This window comes from Melopsittacus undulatus, chromosome 1 (assembly GCF_012275295.1).
Source record: "Melopsittacus undulatus isolate bMelUnd1 chromosome 1, bMelUnd1.mat.Z, whole genome shotgun sequence".
NCBI lineage: Eukaryota > Metazoa > Chordata > Aves > Psittaciformes > Psittaculidae > Melopsittacus > Melopsittacus undulatus.
Genome location: NC_047527.1, coordinates 2,708,432 through 2,728,837, shown reverse-complemented (window position 1 = coordinate 2,728,837; position 20,406 = coordinate 2,708,432). Strand labels below are relative to the sequence as shown.

Sequence of the window (20,406 nt, the reverse complement as noted above, 5' to 3'; positions counted from 1 at the left end):
ATTAAGTGTCTCAAATGATACTAGAAATAACCAGTGAACTTCTCTACTTTCTGCTAGTCTGCAGCCTTTCACAGAATCACAGAATCCCAAGGGTTGGAAGGGACCTCAAAAGATCATCTAGTCCAACCCCCCTGCAAGAGCAGGGTAACCTAGAGTACATCACACAGGAACTTGTCCAGGCGGGCCTTGAATATCTCCAATGTAGGAGACTCCACAACCTCTCTGGGCAACCTGTTCCAGTGCTCTGTCACTCTTAGAGTAAAGAAGTTCTTCCTGATGTTAACGTGGAACCTCCCATGCTCCAGTTTACACCCATTGCCCCTTGTCCTGCCACTGGATATCACTGAAAAAAGCCTAGCTCCATCATCCTGACACCCACCCTTTACATGTTTGTAAACACTGATGAGGTCACCCCTCAGTCTCCTCTTCTCCAAGCTAAAGAGACCCAGCTCCCTCAGCCTCTCCTCATAAGGCAGGTGTTCCACTCCCTTAATCATCTTTGTGGCTCTGTGCTGGACTCTTTCAAGCAATTCCCTGTCCTTCTTGAACTGAGGGGCCCAGAATTGGATGCAATATTCCAGATGGGGCCTCACCAAGGCAGAGTAGAGGGGGAGGAGAACCTCTCTTGCCCTACTAACCACAGCCTTTCTAATGCACCCTAGGATGCCATTTGCCTTCTTGGCCACAAGGGCACATTGCTGGCTCGTGGTCATCCTCCTGTCCACCAGGACCCCCAGGTCCCTTTCCCCTTCACTACTTTCCAGCAGGTCAACCCCCAACCTGTACTGGTACATGGGGTTGTTCTTCCCCAGATGCAAGACTCTACACTTGCCCTTGTTGAATTTCATCATGTTCCTCCTCGCCCAACTCTCCAGCCTGTCCAGGTCTCGCTGAATGGCAACACAGCCTTCTGGCGTGTCAGCCACTGCTCCCAGTTCAGTGTCATCAGCGAACTTGCTGAGGGTACACACAGTTCCCTCATTCAGGTCGTTGATGAAAATATTAAAGAGCACTGGTCCCAGCACTAGTCACAAGGCCCACTGTGACTCAGTTTATCCAGTTCTTTGGAATGTTATCTGCTGAAAGCTTTACAAAAAGGATTAACTCCTACTGGGAGGAAAAAGGAGTTTCATTTGGCTGTACAGACCGCTTGAAAAGGTTACTCATCCTTTGTGCCTTCTGGGACCATTGATTTTATACACCAAGAGCTTTAGAAACAGAGATGTGTTTCCACTTTATGTGACTTGGTGATAGAAGACCAGTGGGTATGGTGCGCTTTCAGTGGCATCTCCAGATCTGTTTAATGAGTGGAGGGTAATCCAGAGATTAAGTATGGGGTTATATATCCAAGGCTGATCATGCCAGGAACCTGTCCCCTGGTTTTAGAAATGTGTATAAATGTGTTCCATGGAGATGCTTTAATCTGGCAGCCCAGGAATGAGCAGATGAATCCAGCTGAAAAGTGATGTTACAGCTTTGCCACTGAGGTTCAAAAGCCACAAGTGGAGTGGTCTCTTTGCCATGTTTCAAAGCCCAAGCAAAACATCTCTCTTCCACTCTTATGGCAACGGTTGTGTCAGCCTCACTGGTTAAAGTTGGGGTTTGTATCTTCCAAATGGCTTTCTTTCCCCCTCCACCTCCTTTTGACCATGTCCTCTGTGTTCTCTGTCTTTCAGACCGATTTTGAGAAGGATGTGGATATGGCTTGTAGATCAGGTGAGCACATCACAGGTGAGAATCAACAAGTGACCTGGTTTGGGGATTGAACTAGGCCATATTTTTTTCCCCTTTCTGTTTTATTTGTGTATGTCTTGTGCCTTGCATGTACCTGTGTGGGCTGCCCTTACATTCAACCCTGTCAAAAAAAGAAAGCAGTACCCCTAATTCTGCCTTATGTATTGCTTATCCTATTTCCCTGTAGCTTTCTTGGCCTTTTAACTAGGAGTAAGCCTTTCCTCCAAGGCATTATTCCTTGCTTATGGTCCATGTAACATGGTGGTGGAGAAGAGTATCAAGGAAGAAGAGATTGGATCCATCTCTTCCTACTGTGATCCTTCTTTGCTTTAGCAACCCCTGGCCAAGGGGGTCACACCAACCTCAGGCAGCTCTGTGCCCAGGAAAGGTATCTTTGAGAAGGTCTGGAGTCTGGAGAGCCTTCCCACTACTCCACCTGGCTCCATGCACATTTCTAATGCAGATGTAAGTTGTACATATGGAGGTGGGTCAGGTCTCTGCCTGCACCTTTCTGCTGTGTGTGTAAGTCACACACACCCGTTTTGATGCTGGCGATCTGCATGAGCACTTCTCCCTTTTCTCTTGTTCCACTGGGGATGTCTATGTTGTCTGGATTCTCCTTTCTACCTATCCGTCTATGCAGGCTTCATTCTCCCCTGGTCCTGGCATGCCTGACCTGGGCTTTTCCTTATCCCCAGTAGATATTTAGACTTTCATCTACCCTGCCAGATCTACCCATTCTCTCAAGTAAGAAAAATGCCCCTTGCTTGGTTCTTGCATATAATTCATATCTTCCAAACCAGGATCTTCTCTAGCCAGGACTGTACATAGTGTGTGTTCAGTTACCATCATTCTCTCCCTCTTTGTTATGTTTTCCTTCCTTCCTTCCTTCCTTCCTTCCTTCCTTCCTTCCTTCCTTCCTTCCTTCCTTCCTTCCTTCCTTCCTTCCTTCCTTCCTTCCTTCCTTCCTTCCTTCCTTCCTTCCTTCCTTCCTTCCTTCCTTCTTTCCTTCCTTCCTTTCTTCCTCCCTCCCTCCCTCCCTCCCTTCCTTCCCTCCTTCCTTTCTTCCACCTCCTTCATTCTTTCCTTCCTTTATTTCTTACTCTTCCTTCATTCCTTCCTCTTCCTTTTCCCTTTGTTTCTCTCCTTCTCTCTCTGTTTCTGTACACATTTACCTATCCCTTTAATTTACCTTTTCCTTTATCTATCATTTATTTATGCACTTCTAATGTATTTATCTATAATTCATCTCTCTCTCTATCTTGCTATCACTTATTTATCTCTGTCCTCAGCTGTCTGTCTCACTGTACCTGTTATTTACCTCTGTCAACATCTATCTCTGCCAGTGTATTTCTGTGTATTGTCTATCACTGTCACTATCATTTATCTATCTAATATCTATCCATATCTTATTTATCTTTTCCTGTCCTCCTCTCTGCCACACTCCTTCTCCCTATGCTTATCACAGCCACAGTACATTTATCTCACTTATCCCTGTGATATCTTATTTCATGGTCCCTTTCTGTCCATTTATCTCTTTCCAGGGTCTGTCCATTTTTTCCTTCTGTTTCTCTGTCTTGCTCTCTCTAATCTAATTTCTGTCTGTCTCCCTCTTCTCATTTGTCTTCTTCTTCCCTTTCTGACCCCAAAGATCTCAGTTCCATAAAAGTCATGTGTGAAAACATGCGTGTGAGACCATGTCTGATTCCAACACGTGCTCTACAAACATATTTTCCAGCCCATTTTGGGCTGCAAAACAAGGCAGACCCTGGACTCCTGAAATAAAGGGGGCTTTCTGGATCTGCTACTGAGTCGCTGGCTCCCAAATCAAACTTCCCAGAGGAAAGGAAGGATCTAATTGGCTTCTTCAGGGCAGAAGACCCTGGACCAGTAGCTTACTAACAGCCTAGGCTTCCCTTCCTTTGCCAGCATGCAGCTATACAATTTGATTGTTCATGTCTGCCTGAAAAGATATTCCTCCTCTGATAAAGTGCTGTTGGTCTGTGCCAAGCTAAGTAGTTAGTAATAATCCCCATTTCAGAGGCATTTCTATATGATGCCTCATCCTATGCATTCTGCTTATTGAATAACAAAAAGCAGAAACCTAACTGTTGGTTTCTGGCCATCATTCCTCCTGGAGGCACTAGCTCTCATGATGGATTGGAGATATACCTGATGCCTCTCATAACCTCCTCACTTAGATTCACTAGTAGGACTGGGTCCTTGGCTTAGTGTTGAAAGCTCACTTGCTCCATGCTTAGAGATTGCCAAGTGCAAACCTCTCCAAACCTACTTTCAGCAGCTGATGTGGGCATGGAGAAGAGCCTGAACCAATAAACATCACTAACACTCCCAAGTGAAAGGTTTGAGTTCAGTAGCATCTTCCCACAGTGTATGCTATGAATACACTGTAATGCTCTGATTTATCCTAGCATGTCCTCTAGCAATGTCAAGATGACTGTGACTGCCATAGTTCCACTCAATGTTATGAGCTTTAAAAGCTTTTTGAAAGTTCTTTTATTTTACTTGGTATCCTCCTAATCCTGCTCTGTAGCCTTAAAAAGGGCTCTTCCAGCACCCACTGATCCCAGTATGAGTTGGCAGAAAAATCTGTGTGTCCTCAGTCCCATGGGTTGCCTATGTCATTCCCAGGAGGAGCAGATTAATATGTTAGGTTACATAGAATCAAGGAATGGTTTGGGTTGGAAAGGATCTTAAGATCATCCAGTTACAACCCCCTGCCATGGACAGGGACACCTCACACTAGACCATATCACTCAAGGCTCTGTCCAGCCTGGCCTTGAACGCTGCTGGGGATGGAGTATTCACAACTTTCTTGGGCAACCCATGCCAGTGCCTCAGCACCCTCACAGTAAAGAACTTCTTCGTTATATCCAACTTGAACTTCCCTTGTCTAAGTTTGAACCCCAAAGATCCTTGTTGCTGGTCCATTGAGAAAAAAATAGGTAGATGTAAACAGGTAGAAGGACCTTTTCTTTTCCATCTGAGATGGGTGAAAGGGAAAGATGCATCTATTTGTCCTTTCCTGTGCTGAAATACTGGGTAAGTAGCATTCAGTCCTGTATCACTTTGCCAGAGCCCCACTGTCTGTGTTTTCCATCCCCTCAAGACGTTAAGGTTGATGTTACCATCTTGTTAAAGTCTATGTTGTGGCCTTAAATCAACTGAGCAATAGATTCTTATTCCTTAGAAAGAGTAGATGTTTTGTTGTGGACAATGTTGTGTTGGAATGAATGTCTGTGTGTCCTTGATATACCTCCTATCTGGCATGTTCACCTCGTCCTCAGTTTAAGGTTTTCCTCTCCCATTAAGGAATACTCATGGCACTCCTTTCTATCCTCAAGGGAAAATGAAGAACACTAGTAATTACCTCTCGCCAAGGCTTGCCATGATTACAAGAAGCTTATCTTTGAGGAAAGCAGTTAGAAACTTATAACAAAATGTGGTATATTTTAAAGTATCATATTATTGACAATGAAGCTGTCCAAGGGAAAAGGTCAACCTGAAGCAGTTCAGTGCTTTAAATATTTATTTAAATACTTAAATATTAATTTAAGAAATTAATATTTACACTTTAAATCATTGACAATACTGCATCTCAGCTACTTTCTGAATCAAAATGATTTTTGAGGTGAAAGCAACCTTTTCTTTTAAAGAATTCTCTTCTTCCATAGGGTAGTAATATATATATAATATATACATATATATATACATATACCACATCTACTAAATCTATATGTGTATTTGCTTTTGAAAATATTGTTATCAATATGACAATACGTGTTGGCCAACTTGGGAGTTTTGGCCATGGTTCTGTTGGAGTCATGGAATCATAGAATGGTTTGGATTGGAAAGGACTTTAAGATCATCCAGTTCCAACCCCCTGCCATGGGCAGGTTTATAGAGAACATCTCAAACTGAGGAAGTTTTTTCCTCCTTCACTTTAGTTTTGCCTTCAGCAAATTCTTGGAATTAAGAAAAAGCAAACCAGCATAAAACACTGTTTTGCCACCACAGACTTCTGAGAGGCCAAGGGAACATGCTAGCATGGTGTGACTGTGGAAGGTTTATTGGTGTGTTAACAAAAACCTAAGTGATGTGCTAAGGACACTTATCTGTCTCCCTAGTGCTGAATAAAGACATCACTGCCTGCAGGACCTCAACCATCACAGGAACACTGAAGCGTCCATCACTGCCAGATGAAGAGAAACTGAAACTCAATCACCAGAAGGGATCATCAAACTTTAACAGTCTTCCAGCCAACGTCTCCAAGATGCATCTTCAAGGCTCCCCACACTACCTGGGGGCCATCAACCTGAATGAGTTCAGCAATCACTCTCTCACTCTGAAGAAGGACAAGAACCAGCCACCTAAATCCATCTACATCTGTGATGGGGACATCTTCAAGAAGTTGGACTCAGAACTCTCCCGGGCACAAGAGCAAACGCTGGACACCAGCTATGTCATTCTGCCTACCAACACGTCTACCTTACGGGCCAAACCACCCAAAGACGAGAGCAAATACAGCATCAATATTGACCAGATGCCCCAGACACGGCTCATCCACCTCAGTATGGCAACTGATCCAGGCTTTACTGTCAAGAGTCCTCCACGGGAGCCTGTAACCATGGCATGCAGTGAGGTTCAAGGTTCCTCCATGGTACAACAACAGCAGCAGCAGCAGCTGGCTCCACAGAACGTCTCCAATGAGTCACAGATTCCCAACAGCCTGTGTGATACAGGTGACTCAGGGAACTCAGGTGTGGTGTCCAAGAGTGAGACCGTCTCCACCCTCTCCATGAGCTCCTTGGAGGTGAGCAATGTGTATTATTGTGTTGTTCTCACTCGGAATGATGCCCTGCTCTCAACACTGGCCACATCTGGTGTTTCAGGAGAAGCACCTAAGGCCAAATGCCGCCCACTATGCAATGCCAGTATTGCATTATCATGAGGGATCGGTGGTGTGTGACACCATTTTGTAATGCTAAAAATCTCTCATGATTTCCATAAACATATTCCATTGCTGGATGAACTGTCTTTAGCCCTACAGGCAATGCAAAGTCCAATAAAAACATTAGTTTGTCAAAAACTGGTCATTTTAATGCAAAGCCCCTTGTTTACATGATCTTTTCTCCTACCCTTTGTTGCTGTTTCTCATTTTGATGGCTTCAGTCATGATACATACAGATGAGAAAACCCTACTGACTGCAGATGTAAAATGTCCCAAAGGAATCCCCCAAAATGTTCTGAGCATTAGAGGTTTTTCATAAATGCAGCCCTCTCCTTCTAACCTGCAATAACTCATTATGTGTATGAGCAGTTCTTCCTAGACCTTAGAGCTTATGCTGAGGTATGTCCTAGTGCATCTGGCCCTTATTTCTTGGCTGTTTTCAGTAAGTCTTGACCATTGCTGCCCAAACTTCAGTCTTGGCTGACTGTTGATCAAAAGCCCCAGTAGATCAGTTGGCTGGTCTACTGCTTCCTCTCTGCTTCCCATTCTGTAAATGACCTGCAAGCTCATAACTAAGACAGAGCTTGAACTGGCCAAAATCCCATGTTCAGCCCCCGTTTTTGGTAGACACCTCTAAATGGATGATATTTTCCATCAAAAAGACACAGAGAAACACATTAAAGGTGTAGGAAGAAGGGAAAGAGAAGGTGATTCCATTTTATCTGCTGTGTGATTGAGTTTGTGCCCACTCACCAGCATCAACCCCTTACTAACCTTCACCCATTTCTTTTTCTTTTGACTACCCAGAGGAGGAAATCCCGGTATGCAGAGCTAGATTTTGAGGTGAGTACGTCCCTTTCTGAATGTGCTTTTCAAGGGATAGGATGAGAGAAAGAAATGGTACTTGCTTTTCTTTCTGCACCTTCACAGGACTGCTGCCTTTGCCAAAGAGCTTCTTTAAGGGTTTAATAACAGTGGGTTCAAAGAGGTTTGATGGGTGCCTACTAAGGTTTACCCTGTGTAGCTAAAGCAATGTGTAACTTATATTGCTGCATGATGAATTCATGGAGTAGTAGCTCCTGTGTAAACATCTGTAAATCAAGTTCCTGCACTGGCTTGCCGAAGATCTGTAACTTCTCTCTCAATATGCTCTTGGGGAGCTGATGGAGCAGTAAGTGACTGAACTACAAACCTGTTTGGGAAGCTCATATACATTGGGTTGGTGGCTTAAAATACCTTCCCTTTCATGCACAAGATCTATTGCTTAACAAAGAAGCTGATATGTCTCCACTGTCACAACCTATTGTTAGCCCTGGTGTTTCAAACCTATTAATGAACCTTGCAGAATCAGCTTGGGTGGAAGAAGTCTATATTGTACATAGGGAGATGTCTGTGCTCGCACCTGAGGCTCAGAGTGGAATGCTTTGCAAGCCAATCCTCCATAGAGGGTCCACTGGGGCTACTGAGAGCTAGTGCAGCTATCCTGAATCCACTCATGACATCCTTGCAGCAAAGCTAACCTTTCCTTTCAAAGTTGCTAGCTTATTCCAAAACAGAGTCACATTACAGTCTCAGGAGGAGTTGCTTTAATGCTAGAATCACTTCAGAGCTCCAGGCTGGGAGCTTGGTCTGAATATGAGGCAAGTCAGGTACATCTCAGCTGATGGCTCAAATTGGTTCCAAAATATTTAAGCCACCTCCACCAATTATATAGCATTTAGCAGAGCACAGGGAAACCATATTCAACGTGCTCTTACATGCAAAGGGGAGTCCCTGTAGAAACTGGTTCTGCCTCTCCTTCTGGGCCTAAGGAGGTAGAAGTGAAATGCAGAAGAATCAAAATACAAAGAAAAGGGAAATGTGGAATAGTCTGTAATGGAACTTCTTGTATCCAAACTCTACATGTTTGGGTAAGCTCAAAGGAAACACACAGAGAACAGAACGGGCATGGGGGTGAACATCAGTTAAAGAAGGCCAGCAAAGATTCCTAGGTCTAGTTAGTACAATACTGCACAAACTCTGCAGCATAAATAGTTGGAGGTTGCAGGTTTAGGATAATCATAAGGTCAAAAAATAGTCTTTTCCCCTTTCTCCCACCATCTCATCCTGAAAATAAAGGCAGTGTTACACCAGGTCCTCAGTAAACTTTGAAGGCAGTTTAGGCACATCAGACTGTACCTGCAGGAAGATAGAGTGAGGTTTTAATAATATATGTAACTGTAAGGGAGATACATGTTCTTTCTGTACAACTGAATAAAGTTTGCTGACCTGTGGCCCTTGTGTTTGCTACTAGAAAATCATGCACACAAGAAAACGTCACCAAGACATGTTCCAAGACCTGAACAGAAAACTCCAGCATGCAGAGAAGGAGAAGGAGTCTCCAACAACGGACAGCAAGGTTAGTCAGACACTTCAGAACCATCATCTCCTAGAGCCCTCTAGTGCCAGCAGGAGCATGGGAACAAACGGGAAAGTCTGGAGCTCTCACTATATACTTTGCCTTGATTTTCTACCCATGATTGTAGCAACAAGTACATGCACACCACAAAGGATAGAGGGTCACAGAGGTACTTCTAGCTTATCTATAGAGTAGTCAGCAGCCCAGAAGGGGTATGTTTGTCCTCATGTATGTTCATGGTGATTAGAGTCTGTATTGTCTTCTTTGTGCTTTTTCCCTGTGTTTGTATCTGTTCTTTGCATTCCCTTTCAGTGATCTATTCATCCATTCATAGCTAGTAACTGGAAACTAGAATGGCCTTGAGGGAATCTAGGTGGGAAGGGGAGAGGGAAGAAGGAGGGTACAGCAGGAATCACCTACCCCACCTACAGGGGCTAAGTTGGAGTCCAAGGCAGTGGTGATGGGCACAGCTATTTAGGAAAGCCACAGCAGTGGGATTTAAGCTGTGGTGGTGGGAGCATTTCTTGGGGACTACGTGATAATTACATGTAACATAAGGTTATTTGTGGAGCTGATCACCATATACATGGCTTTTCTCAACAGAAGCAATCTTCCAGGGCAAGAAGAGACTTTGAAGGAGGCAGACTGAGGGAACTGAGGGAAGGACCTTATAGCCTTTCAGAGGGGCAAGGATTTGGGACTAGAAACAGATATCAAGAGCCTGTGTAGCAGTAGATGTGGATAGCACAAATAAGGAAGGGCAACCTGATTGCACCTCTCCTGTGTCTCAGCCCTTATGGTCTTGCCTTTGATGTGCTCAGGTCTAGCAATGTGGTCCCAGCAAATTCAACCTGTGTGTGTCAAGGTGTTATTATGGGATGCCCAGTGTTACAGAATGAGAGGGACAGCAGGCAGATTCAGATCAAAAAAGCCTGTGCTGGCCCAGAATCCTAATACAGCTTCACTGAATGTCATCTCTCTGCCTTTTCTCTATTATTTAGGTATGATACAGCTGTAAAATCAAAAATGCTTAAATACCATATAAAAGCTAATCTGCGATGGGTTGGCAGGAGGGTTTTGCAGATTGAGATGTTTTGAGCATTTCAGAGATGCATCTGTGTAGAATTAAAGTTGCCAGTGTCATCATCAAAGAGCTTTGAACTGCTGGCAAGAAGCTGTGAAGGTGGCCTTTGCGTATTGACTGAATCCTTTTCAAGTTCTGCTTTTCCCTCAGATGTAACCCGAAAAGGGGAGGTTGTAAAGATCAGCATTGGCAAGCCAGTAGTGGGTATTGGTTTAAAAACATCCAAAGCAGGGCAAAGAAACATAAATAGCTTTCTTCACTCATTATTCTACCATTTACTGTTGAGGACCCCACTGGAAATGCTGCCTCATCTTCAGCTTGCCCTAAGAAGGCAGACTGAGGATATGAGGGATTAAAGTAACAACAAAAGGTCTTTTTTTCTCTTTTGTGTATGTTTAGGTTGTAAAACAATGGAGTATTTCTTCTGGTGGAAGTGATAAAACTAATGTTAGAGTAAGTCTGACTTTTGTTTTGCCTTGAAGAGCATTGTAGACCTGTCCCAAACCCTTCCGTGATGTATGAATCCAAACACATTCCTTTAGCAACAGGAAGCTCTTTGCCTTGTGCGCATGAACAAGGTCATGAGGATCCTGGAATCCCCTTGAACCCTTTCATACCTAGCATCATAGAGCAGATTACTGGGTCTAATCCATCTGCCTGCATTGCTGTATCTTTGTTTTCCCCTTTAAATAAGCAACCACAAAGTCAAGCTACCATGTCTCTCTCCAGCCCTAGCAGTTTCCCAGCCTCTCCTGGCATCATGTCCTATTGTCCTTAGTCCTTCCCAGGATATGATCCTTTTCCTAATCTTGCACTACCTCTTTTCTTCAACAGCAAGGTCAGAAAGGTGCTACTGAGACTTGAATTAAATGTCTGCACAGGATAAACCTTTGGGAGTTCCTAGGAATAATGCTGGTACTATAGGGATTGGTTTGAGTTTTGATGTACTGTACCTCAGTTCAGTGGCCCAAACCAATTACCTTATCACACTAAACACATAGTTCCTATCAGTTGAACTACTACATTGTCAGATTTGAAGGAAGCACCCACAGAAGAATAGGAGAAAGAAGCAGATTTTTTGTCTCTTTTAGGAAGAGGGGTTGGAAATTCAGCCATCACATGTGTTTACTGTGGAGAATTTCACCAGCTTTAGTGGTAAAACATGATTTCTAAGTAGTCTTCAGGCAAGACCTGAAGGTTTGTACCGGCACACATATTGCTCCTTCTAACTATCCTGACACATTTAAACTTTGGATTACTGCATTGTACACTTGAAAGATAAAGAAGATTGCCCTTTACCCACTGCCCCAGAGTAGTTCCTGGTAGAGCTGGAAACATCATCAGGGACTCCTGCATGTTTGAGCTGATTGGCTTGCTTCCTTTACAAGGTCTGTTTCGGAAGGGTATTTCTGATGTGAGAATGACCTAATCCCTAGCAAAGGCAGCCTTGAACAATACCACTCGGCTTGTTCTTATCCTGACGACATGGAGACAGGTTTGGGAATGAATTCTGCTTTCCCCTCACTCAGCAACTGAGGAGCCCTTCCCTGGCACCTCTTTACTCCACTGCACTGGAGGGCACAGGGTGGAAGAATATATGGCTGCTGGCCATCATACATCAATCTCCAAATCAGAACAGCTACTGTAGAGATCTGGGCCCTAATTCACATCTTGCTAGGATTAAGGTGTCCCCACTGCCATCAGTTGACCTGTCATCAGTTTACTAATGGACAATGTTGCCAGGATGATATGTAAGACGTAGGCAGTTAGGAGAACCAGAATACTGCCTGGAATGCCAGCAAAGTCTGAATCTTGTCCATTTTCAATGCATTTCCAGGAATGACTCTGGCACCAGTGTTTGCTGCAGTTATTTTGCTACAAAGCAAAGCACACTGCTAATACTGAACTAACTTGAGCTTCAGAGTATAATAATACAGAATTATCCTTTCCTGGGCAACAAACTTGGATTTTTCCTTTTTTTTTCCCATAATGTCTATTCCATGAACTTTCATAGAATCATAGAATGTTTTAGGTTGGAAGGGACCTTAAAGACCATCTAATTCCAACCCCCTGCCACAGGCAGGAACACCTTCCACTAGAGCAGGTTGCTCAAAACCCCAACCAACCTGGCTTTAATTTCCTTAAAGGCACAAACAAGAACCCCTTAATCTGGAACCAGAGCACATCTGAGTTATGCAAACAGCTATCCCAGTGTATGCTATTACTGCCCATTAATCTGCTTTCTCAGCTCAGCTCCTCCTCTGCAGGAGATCATCTCTGAAGTCTTCTGGTGATTTACTTATATGAAGGCTCTTTCTTATATATGTATCTCAAATATAAAACACTTCTATTGGAGATACACTCAGATATCACTGATAAGACTCACATTGTGAGCAGGATCCATGTTCAAAGCATACAGGATCCCACATGCACCTGCATTCAAGCCTAGGCCACCTCACCACTGTAAAGAGGTCTCACTCATTTGTGGCTTTATGAACTAATACAGGACATAGACACGATTATCCTAATAACTTTTATGAGCATCATAGAATCATAGAATAGTTAGGATTGGAAAGGACCTCAAGATCATCTAGTTCCAACCCCCCTGCCATGGGCAGGGACACCTCACACTAAACCATGCCACCCAAGGCTTCATCCAACCTGGTCTTGAACACTGCCAGGGATGGAGCATCCGAATAACTCCTTAGCTAATGTTTCAATGCTAAGGAATGAAGATACTAACTCACATAGAATCATAGAATCAGCTAGGTTAGAGAAGACCCTTAAGAACAAGTCCAGCCTTTACCCCAGAACTGCCAAGTCCACCACTAAACCATGTCACTAAACAAGACCTGGTGACTGCAAGTTGAAAAGTCATTTCCTTAATGCTCTAATAGCTGTCTGTATGACCTTACCATGGGCTATGGTAAATGGTGTATCTTGCAGTCTTCAGATGAAGCAAGGAGGACGGGGATGATTCATGAAAAATCAGCCCTTACCCAAAAGGAAGTTACAAAGTTTGATTATGTCTGTCCACCTAAAGAGTCTTTGAATCTAAACTAACTATCTCAGGAACAGATGGGTTTAGTTTGTGCTACCTCCTCCCAAATGACTTGCAGTGGAGTTTGTACAGTTACCCTTCCATTTTATCCCAGACCAAACTGGAAACTGGTGTAGACCCTGAGCAGGAAACTCAGTGAGTTATGTGTGTTGAATATTTATCCCCTAGACAGCTTATGTGTAGCCAGGAAGCATGAAAGGAACCAAAAGCTTGGAGAAAACCAAGGGCAATTTGCATCAGAAAACCCCAGGCATTCGTGCCGCATCCTCAGGGATTCAAATTAAAACTTTCTTGGAGCCTGGGATCCACCAAACCTTCATTTTTGAGATTACATTAACTAGTGAGAGGTTTCCACCTGGGTCGTAGATATCTCCTCATAACAGCTTTAAGGCACAGTTTGCTGCCCAAATGGATGCATAATGACACATTAGGTTGGTACTGACTCAGACAGCAGAATACTGCCTTCCTAATCATTCCCATCACTTTGAGTTGCTCTTTATCTTCCCAACTGCTACCAAAAAGAAATCCTATTGTTGGAAACCTCACTCTCCATTTAAAAGTCTGCTCTTTGCCTGGCAGACTGTAGGTTCCAATATGTAGGTCTTTTAGAATCATAGATTCATAGATTAGTTAGGGCTGGAAAGGACCCTAAGATCATCTAGTTCCAACCCCCCTGCCATGGGCAGGGACACCTCACACTAAACCATATCACGCAAGGCTTCATCCAGCCTGGCCTTAAACACTGCCATGGATGGAGCACTCACAACCTCCCTGGGCAACCCATTCCAGTACCTCAGCACCCTAACAGTAAAGAATTTCTTCCTTATATCTAACCTGAACTTCCCCTGTTTCAGTTTCAACCCGTTACCCCTTGTCCTATCACTACAGTCCCTAATGAATAGTCCCTCTCCAGCATCCCTGTAGGCTCCCTTCAGATACTGGAAGCTGCTCTGAGGTCTCCACGCAGCTTCTCTTCTCCAGGCTGAACAGCCCCAACTTTCTCGGCCTGTCTTCATATGGGAGGTGCTCCAGCCCCTGAGCATCCTCGTGGCCTCCTCTGGACTTGTTCAACAGTTCCATGTCCTTTATGTTGTATGTTTTCCCTGTTTCTTCCTAAACACACACAGTTCCCAGGGTCTAAATTCTTGTAGCTAAGAGCTCCTTATATTAGAGCAGGGTAAGGGCTATTTTCAAGCTGCTTTGTACCACACAGGTAGCCTTTTCCTGTATTGTCAGGGTAAAGCATCTCTAGCATTGCTCCTCCCTGTGGGTTAATTGCTAAAGAAATCCCCGTGCTTGGGCTGGACATCAGGAGGGGTTCACATGCTCTGCAACTACATGGGATGAACGTGGAGGTTTTGCAGGCTTTAAAGGAAACAAAGGTTTTGTTTCTCCTTGGCTTTGAAAGCAATGGAAGTGACACTCCTGCCTTCCCCTTGCAGTAGTCCTTTGATCCAGCTCCATTAGAGAACTTTGAATCACACATATGCCTCTCTTCTTGCCAGCATTTGGCTTTGCATTCATTTTAAACAGTAGCTCTTTACTTGTGCCCAGGTCAGGGAAAGCCATGCTGAGCAGAGCTCTGCACATTCCTCACATTTGCTCATTCTTGCTTATTAGCTCTTTGCTATGTTCAGCTCTCTGCAACTGGAATGTCTTTTGCTTTGGCTGGAGCCCTGTTCTGGAACTCACACACAGGATCTGAACTCTGCAATTCAGCTCTCAAATCCACTCCTATAGAATCATAGAATCACAGCATAGTTAGGGTTGGAATGGATCTTAAGGTCATCCAGTTCCAACACCCCTGCCATGGGCAGGGACACCTCACACTAGAACATGTCACCCAAGGCTCTGTGCAACCTGGCTTTGAACACTGCCAGGGATGGAGCATTTACCCCTCCTCTGGGCATCCTGTGCCAGCGCCTCAGCACCCTCACAGTAAAGAACTTCTTCCTTATCTCCAATGTGAACTTCCCTTGTTTCAGTCTGAACCCATCACCCCTTGTCCTATCACTGCAGTCCCTGATGAAGAGTCCCTCTCCAGCATCCCTATAGTCTCCCTTCAGACACTGGAAGCTGCTCTGATGTCTCCACGCAGCTTCTCTTCTCCAGGCTCAACAGCCCCAATGTTCTCAGCCTGGCTCCATACAGGAGGTGCTCTAGCCCAAATCATCTTTGTGGCCTCCTCTGGACTTGTTCCAACAGCTCCATGTCCTCCTTATGTTGGGGACGCCAGCACTGCACACAGTGCTGCAAGTGGGGTCTCACCAGAGCAGAATAGAGGGGCTGGATCACCTCCTGCATCTCTGTTGCTCCTGAAAAAGCCCATACTCCGAAACCCAGTGGAAAAAGATACATGTTTTTCTGCCTTTCTATGATTTCTACTTATTTGTATCTTAGACAGTCTTTCTATTTCGAATGCTTGTTTTCTCATCTTGATTTTTGTCTTCAGACACCTGCAGGATATACACATTCCACCAGCACTTGCTTTGACATCTAAAAGACTAGGAAGAAAAAAGGATTTATTGATCAATATTAAAGCTCATTTCTAGCTGTGACTCTGTGTTCTACATGACAGAATTAACTCCCTTGCTTGCTGTCTACCTGTCCTTTCATTAGATCACTACAGAGCTCCTGCTCCCAAGTAGGGAAATATGGCTCCTGTTCATGGGAATCACTTTGCATAGGCTGAGGCTGGGGGGTGGCGGACACCGTATAGTGTTGGTTGTGTCAAACTCCGGTTCTTTCCTCTTTGAGTCTGTGCTTCTCCTGCTTCTGGCTGTGTGTTCTACAAAGGAAGCTCCTCTTACAGGCAGAGTATCTCCTTTGTGCCACTTGTTTAATCTTCTCTGAACTTCTTAAAGGTTTTAGTAACTGTCAGCTTTTAAAAGGCCCATTAAAGTAACGTTTATGGGGAAGAATGCTATATAAGGTATAATAATTACTGCAATAAAGTCTGTTATGGAAATGACATCAAAATTTAATTCATTCAGCCATAAACTGTCTGTCAGCTACCCTGTGTCCAAATATACCATCAATCAATCACCTTCTCCTGTGGATCATCTGATACCTCCTCTCCCAAGTATCAGGCATCAGTTACTCTATACTGTCAATGCAATGGGCTGCTAAGGGTCTATGTAGGACCAACTTGATTAAGGGCTTGTTTGCCTTCAGCTGTGCATAGAGGCCATGCACCAGACTTTAAACAGCAACCCCTACAGGTTAGACCATCTGATCTTCAAACAATAGAGGAGAAAACATGTCTTTATAATTCAGCAAATGTTAGATATTTCAAATTTCCTAACTCATTTCCATCAGTGCAAGATAAAACCTTTGTTTCCAACATAAATGGGATTCTGGGCAGAGTCATCCACTTCATTTTATTTTGCTTTTGTCCTAAATGAAAAGCCAAAATATTATCCTTGTAGTTCAGTAGCATAAAATGAAGGAACTGCATCTACTTATTTCAAACAAGGAAAGGAAAATGTATCATTCTGTAAAAACCCAAGACATCTTTCGCATTTTCTAATCACTTTTCATCGGCATTGATCCAAAGATGAATTAGACAGCATAAGCCACATTTATCTTTCAGACTCCCTGCTATATGCTCTGAATAACTTCATACTGGTCCTAGAGTCATCAATGTCATGGGGAGAGACCATTTAGGTCATGAAATATCCTTCAAGTTGACACTGGAGGCAATGAAAACAGCATGGGAGTAGCTGGTTCTAGGGGAGTTATCCCAGAGTGCTCTGTAGAAAGCACTGAATTCCTCTTCAGGTTATTCAGGGTAACTATAAAAGTTGGGTATTAAAAACAAGCATAAAAGTGAACAAGCAAACAAAACCCCACAAAACAAACACAAGGAGCTTGCACATTTCATCCCTTCTGACTGAAGTGTGAAATGAAAGCAGTGTCTTAGAACAAGCAGTCTTCCATACCCTACTAATGAAATACACTGATGCTGATCCTAAGCAAGGGTTGCACTAGGATCCACATACTGTGTGTGAAGCCAGATTGTACCCTTGAAGGCAGCACAGAGCCAATGCATAAAGGTAGGGAGGTGTCATCACAATCATTACCTTTCCATAACCAGAGTCCAGCACATATAACTTGTTGCTTTGGGCTAGCTTTAGAAAGAGAGGGCTGTGTGGATTACCCCAACATGCTTTGCCTCTGTCTTTGTTGTTGGGGATTTCAGGTGGTGTTGTTGGCACTGCATCTGAAATGTCTTTTATCCCTCCCCCTTAAAGATGTGCAGCTGAAACAAAAACACAGCTGAATGAAGGAGACTCCAAACACTATCAGAGTGATGAAGACCTCCAGTTTAGTGTGCAGTATGTTTTATACCAGCTTTGGGTTTCCTTTCCCAGCCCTTTGACAGAGCTCAGCCATCCTGGCACCAAGCAGGAACATTCCCATCCTCTCTAACAGCCAGAAGCTCATGGGCTGTGTCAGGCTAGAGTAATGGCTCTGTGAGTTACTGGCAGAGCAGCCTCTGCTGCTTTCAGCTCCTGTCTCGGGCCATTCCTGGCTGTCTCTGAGGCTTCAGGCCCTGGGCCAGCACTGGAGCCTTTTACAGCCGGATTACACATCCCTCTCTCCAGGTTTTCTCTTCTTTTCAGTGCATAGCTCAGTTTTCCCTCCTGTCTGCAAGGATTGCTCAGACCCCACAGTGGGGCTGAAGGAAAATGCCAGGCTTGAAGCATGAGCCCAATGGCTGTTTCTATATGCTGTTCAGATAGCCAAGACACAGTAAAGACCTTTTCCATATGGGGGGAAAGAAAAAGGGATCTGTTCCCAGGGGCCTGCTATCAATTCCCAGGGTGCTTCTTGCCAAGAGGAGATTTGCTTTTCTCTCTCACCATCCTTGCCAGAGCTCAGCCTGGCTGATTGCATTTAACCTGCTCAGAGCACTGAATCCATCTGCACCATGCTAAAATCATGGCCTTACATGTAGCTCTGTGGTGGACAGGCAGTGCATCCCACCCTTGAGTAGCATCTCTACTCACATCATCACTAGAGAAGTCTGATTCCCTTCTGAGTGTGTGAAACTGAAAACAAGCCTTCCCTCTCCATTTGCTGATCTCCTGAGGCTCGTTTTCATTTTCTAACTGTAAATAGACAACTTTGGAATCATTAAACCCACCACAGTCATAGCTAGATAACACGATACAGTGATAATCTGGATAGAAACAACCATATAGGGTTAGACCCAAGGCCAGTCTGGCCCTGACTCCTCTCCTCAGCTTGGAAAAATGAAAGAGCAGGATGAGCATGTGGTAGTACATCTTCAAAAATGTCCCCTTATAAAGAATGGCATCACTTTATTTCATGGTACTGACTGGACATTGCTTTTGTGAATGTTTCACATACTTTTATAGCTTTGGAAGCTTTCAGGATCAATAGCTCTGGAAAGGTGGTCTGCAGTTTGGCTGGGTACTGTTTGCAGGGTGTGCAGGACTGCCTCCTTGGGTTCACTCTGTGCCAGGCAGTGATGCCTCATTGTGCTCTGTAGTTCTTGTGTTGGAAGAGATGGTTCCTACCATCAGTAGCCCATTCCTACTATCAGCAAGCCCCTAAGAGTTTCATAGAACACTTTCACATCATCTGTAATCTCTTTTCAAGATTGAAAGGACATAGTTTGTGTAATCTTTCCTCCTACAAAACATGCCCATATCTTTGTTCATGGCTATAAACCATGCTACCCGCCTCACTTCTCCTATATCCTTCTATCAAGAACACCACAAAGCACACATATTTGAGATGCAGATGCAGAGTGGAGTTACACATTGACATAGTGATGTTTTCTGTTTCATTCTCTATGTTTCTTTATTCACTCTTCACAACATTTAATATCTCAGATTTATCACCACTGAATAATTATTGTAACCTCTAAGTCTTGTTTCCAAGTGACAGGTCTGATCAGTGGCCATTGCTGTAGATGTGAGCTAATTCTTTGTGAATTATTCCCCTCACCCCCAGTTTCTCTTCCGTACATGGATTTTGAGCTGCTTTCCCTCAATAGCACAAAAGGAGCCCATGACAAGAATAGCTCTGAGGTCTGCTGATCATGTTCAGTGTACATGATCAGATCTGGGTACATCTTCAGAGCATGAAGGAGAGGCTGAAGGTCAGGAGTGTAGCAGACAAAGGGACTGTTACAATAGACATAGGTTGGGAATAGAACGTGATACGGAGAGTTGCCATAAAGAATTATAGAACAGTTTGGGTTGGAAGGGACCTAAAGATCATCCAGTTCTAACCCGTGCCACGGGCAGGGACACCTTCCACTAGAGCAGGTTACTCCAAGCCCCTGTGTCCAACCTGGCCTTGAACACTGCCAGGGATGGGGCAGCCACAGCTTCTCTGGGCACCCTGTGCCAGCGCCTCAGCACCGTCACAGGTAAAAGCTTCTGCCTAAGAGCTCAGCTCAGTCTCCCCTCAGGCAGGTTCAAGCCATTCCACTTGTCCTATCCCTGCAGGCCCTTGTCCCAAGCCCCTCTCCAGGTTTCCTGCAGCCCCTTTAGGCACTGGAGCTGCTCTCAGGTCTCCCCTTCAGGAGCCTTCTCCAGGCTGAACCAGACCAGCTCTCTCAGCCTGTCTTATAGGAGAGCTGCTCCACCCCCCTGAGAATCTTAGTGACCTTGTCTGGGAGGAGGAAAATGCCATCAAAGAAGGGCTTTCCTTTGAGGAGAAAGATGGAATTATTTATGAACTTCATTCATATGATCATTTGTGATGGTTCCTCTTAAGTAATACAGCTATGGACACTGATAACTCCAAAAACTTGGGGCATTACAGCGAGTGTGGGAGAAAAGAAAATATTTTTCCATTGAAAAGAACTGTTCAGACCAAGATTTTCTTTTTTAATCTGTCAAGAAACTCTTCATTTCATTCCATGTTTTGTTCTATTTGTGCTTTTGTCTTTCTGTGCAAGTTCTCGCTGCATCTTATCATTGCAGACTAATGGCAACTGATTTATTTAAAAACCAGCTCTTTATTTTCTTTCAAATAACTTTTAAAAGGTTATTTCTCCCTTTAAATCAAAATAAAGATAATTTCACAATGATTTCATTTTATACTGAGAAGACCAGGTTTATCTGGTTTGTATATTTGGTCCTTTCCAACCCAAACCGTACTGTGATTCTATTATT

General features: G+C 44.0%; 1 protein-coding gene across 1 annotated transcript in view; it reads left to right on the top strand.

The window, feature by feature from the left end:
• ADGRB1 (adhesion G protein-coupled receptor B1) overlaps positions 1-20,406 on the top strand; it is a 204,425-nt gene that overhangs the window by 181,027 nt on the left and 2,992 nt on the right. Inside the window, exons 28-31 of the mRNA XM_034067515.1 lie at positions 1,677-1,731; positions 5,883-6,568; positions 7,514-7,549; positions 9,000-9,104. Of these exons, the coding sequence (XP_033923406.1) occupies positions 1,677-1,731; positions 5,883-6,568; positions 7,514-7,549; positions 9,000-9,104 (882 nt within the window). The remainder of the gene's footprint in view (positions 1-1,676; positions 1,732-5,882; positions 6,569-7,513; positions 7,550-8,999; positions 9,105-20,406) is intronic.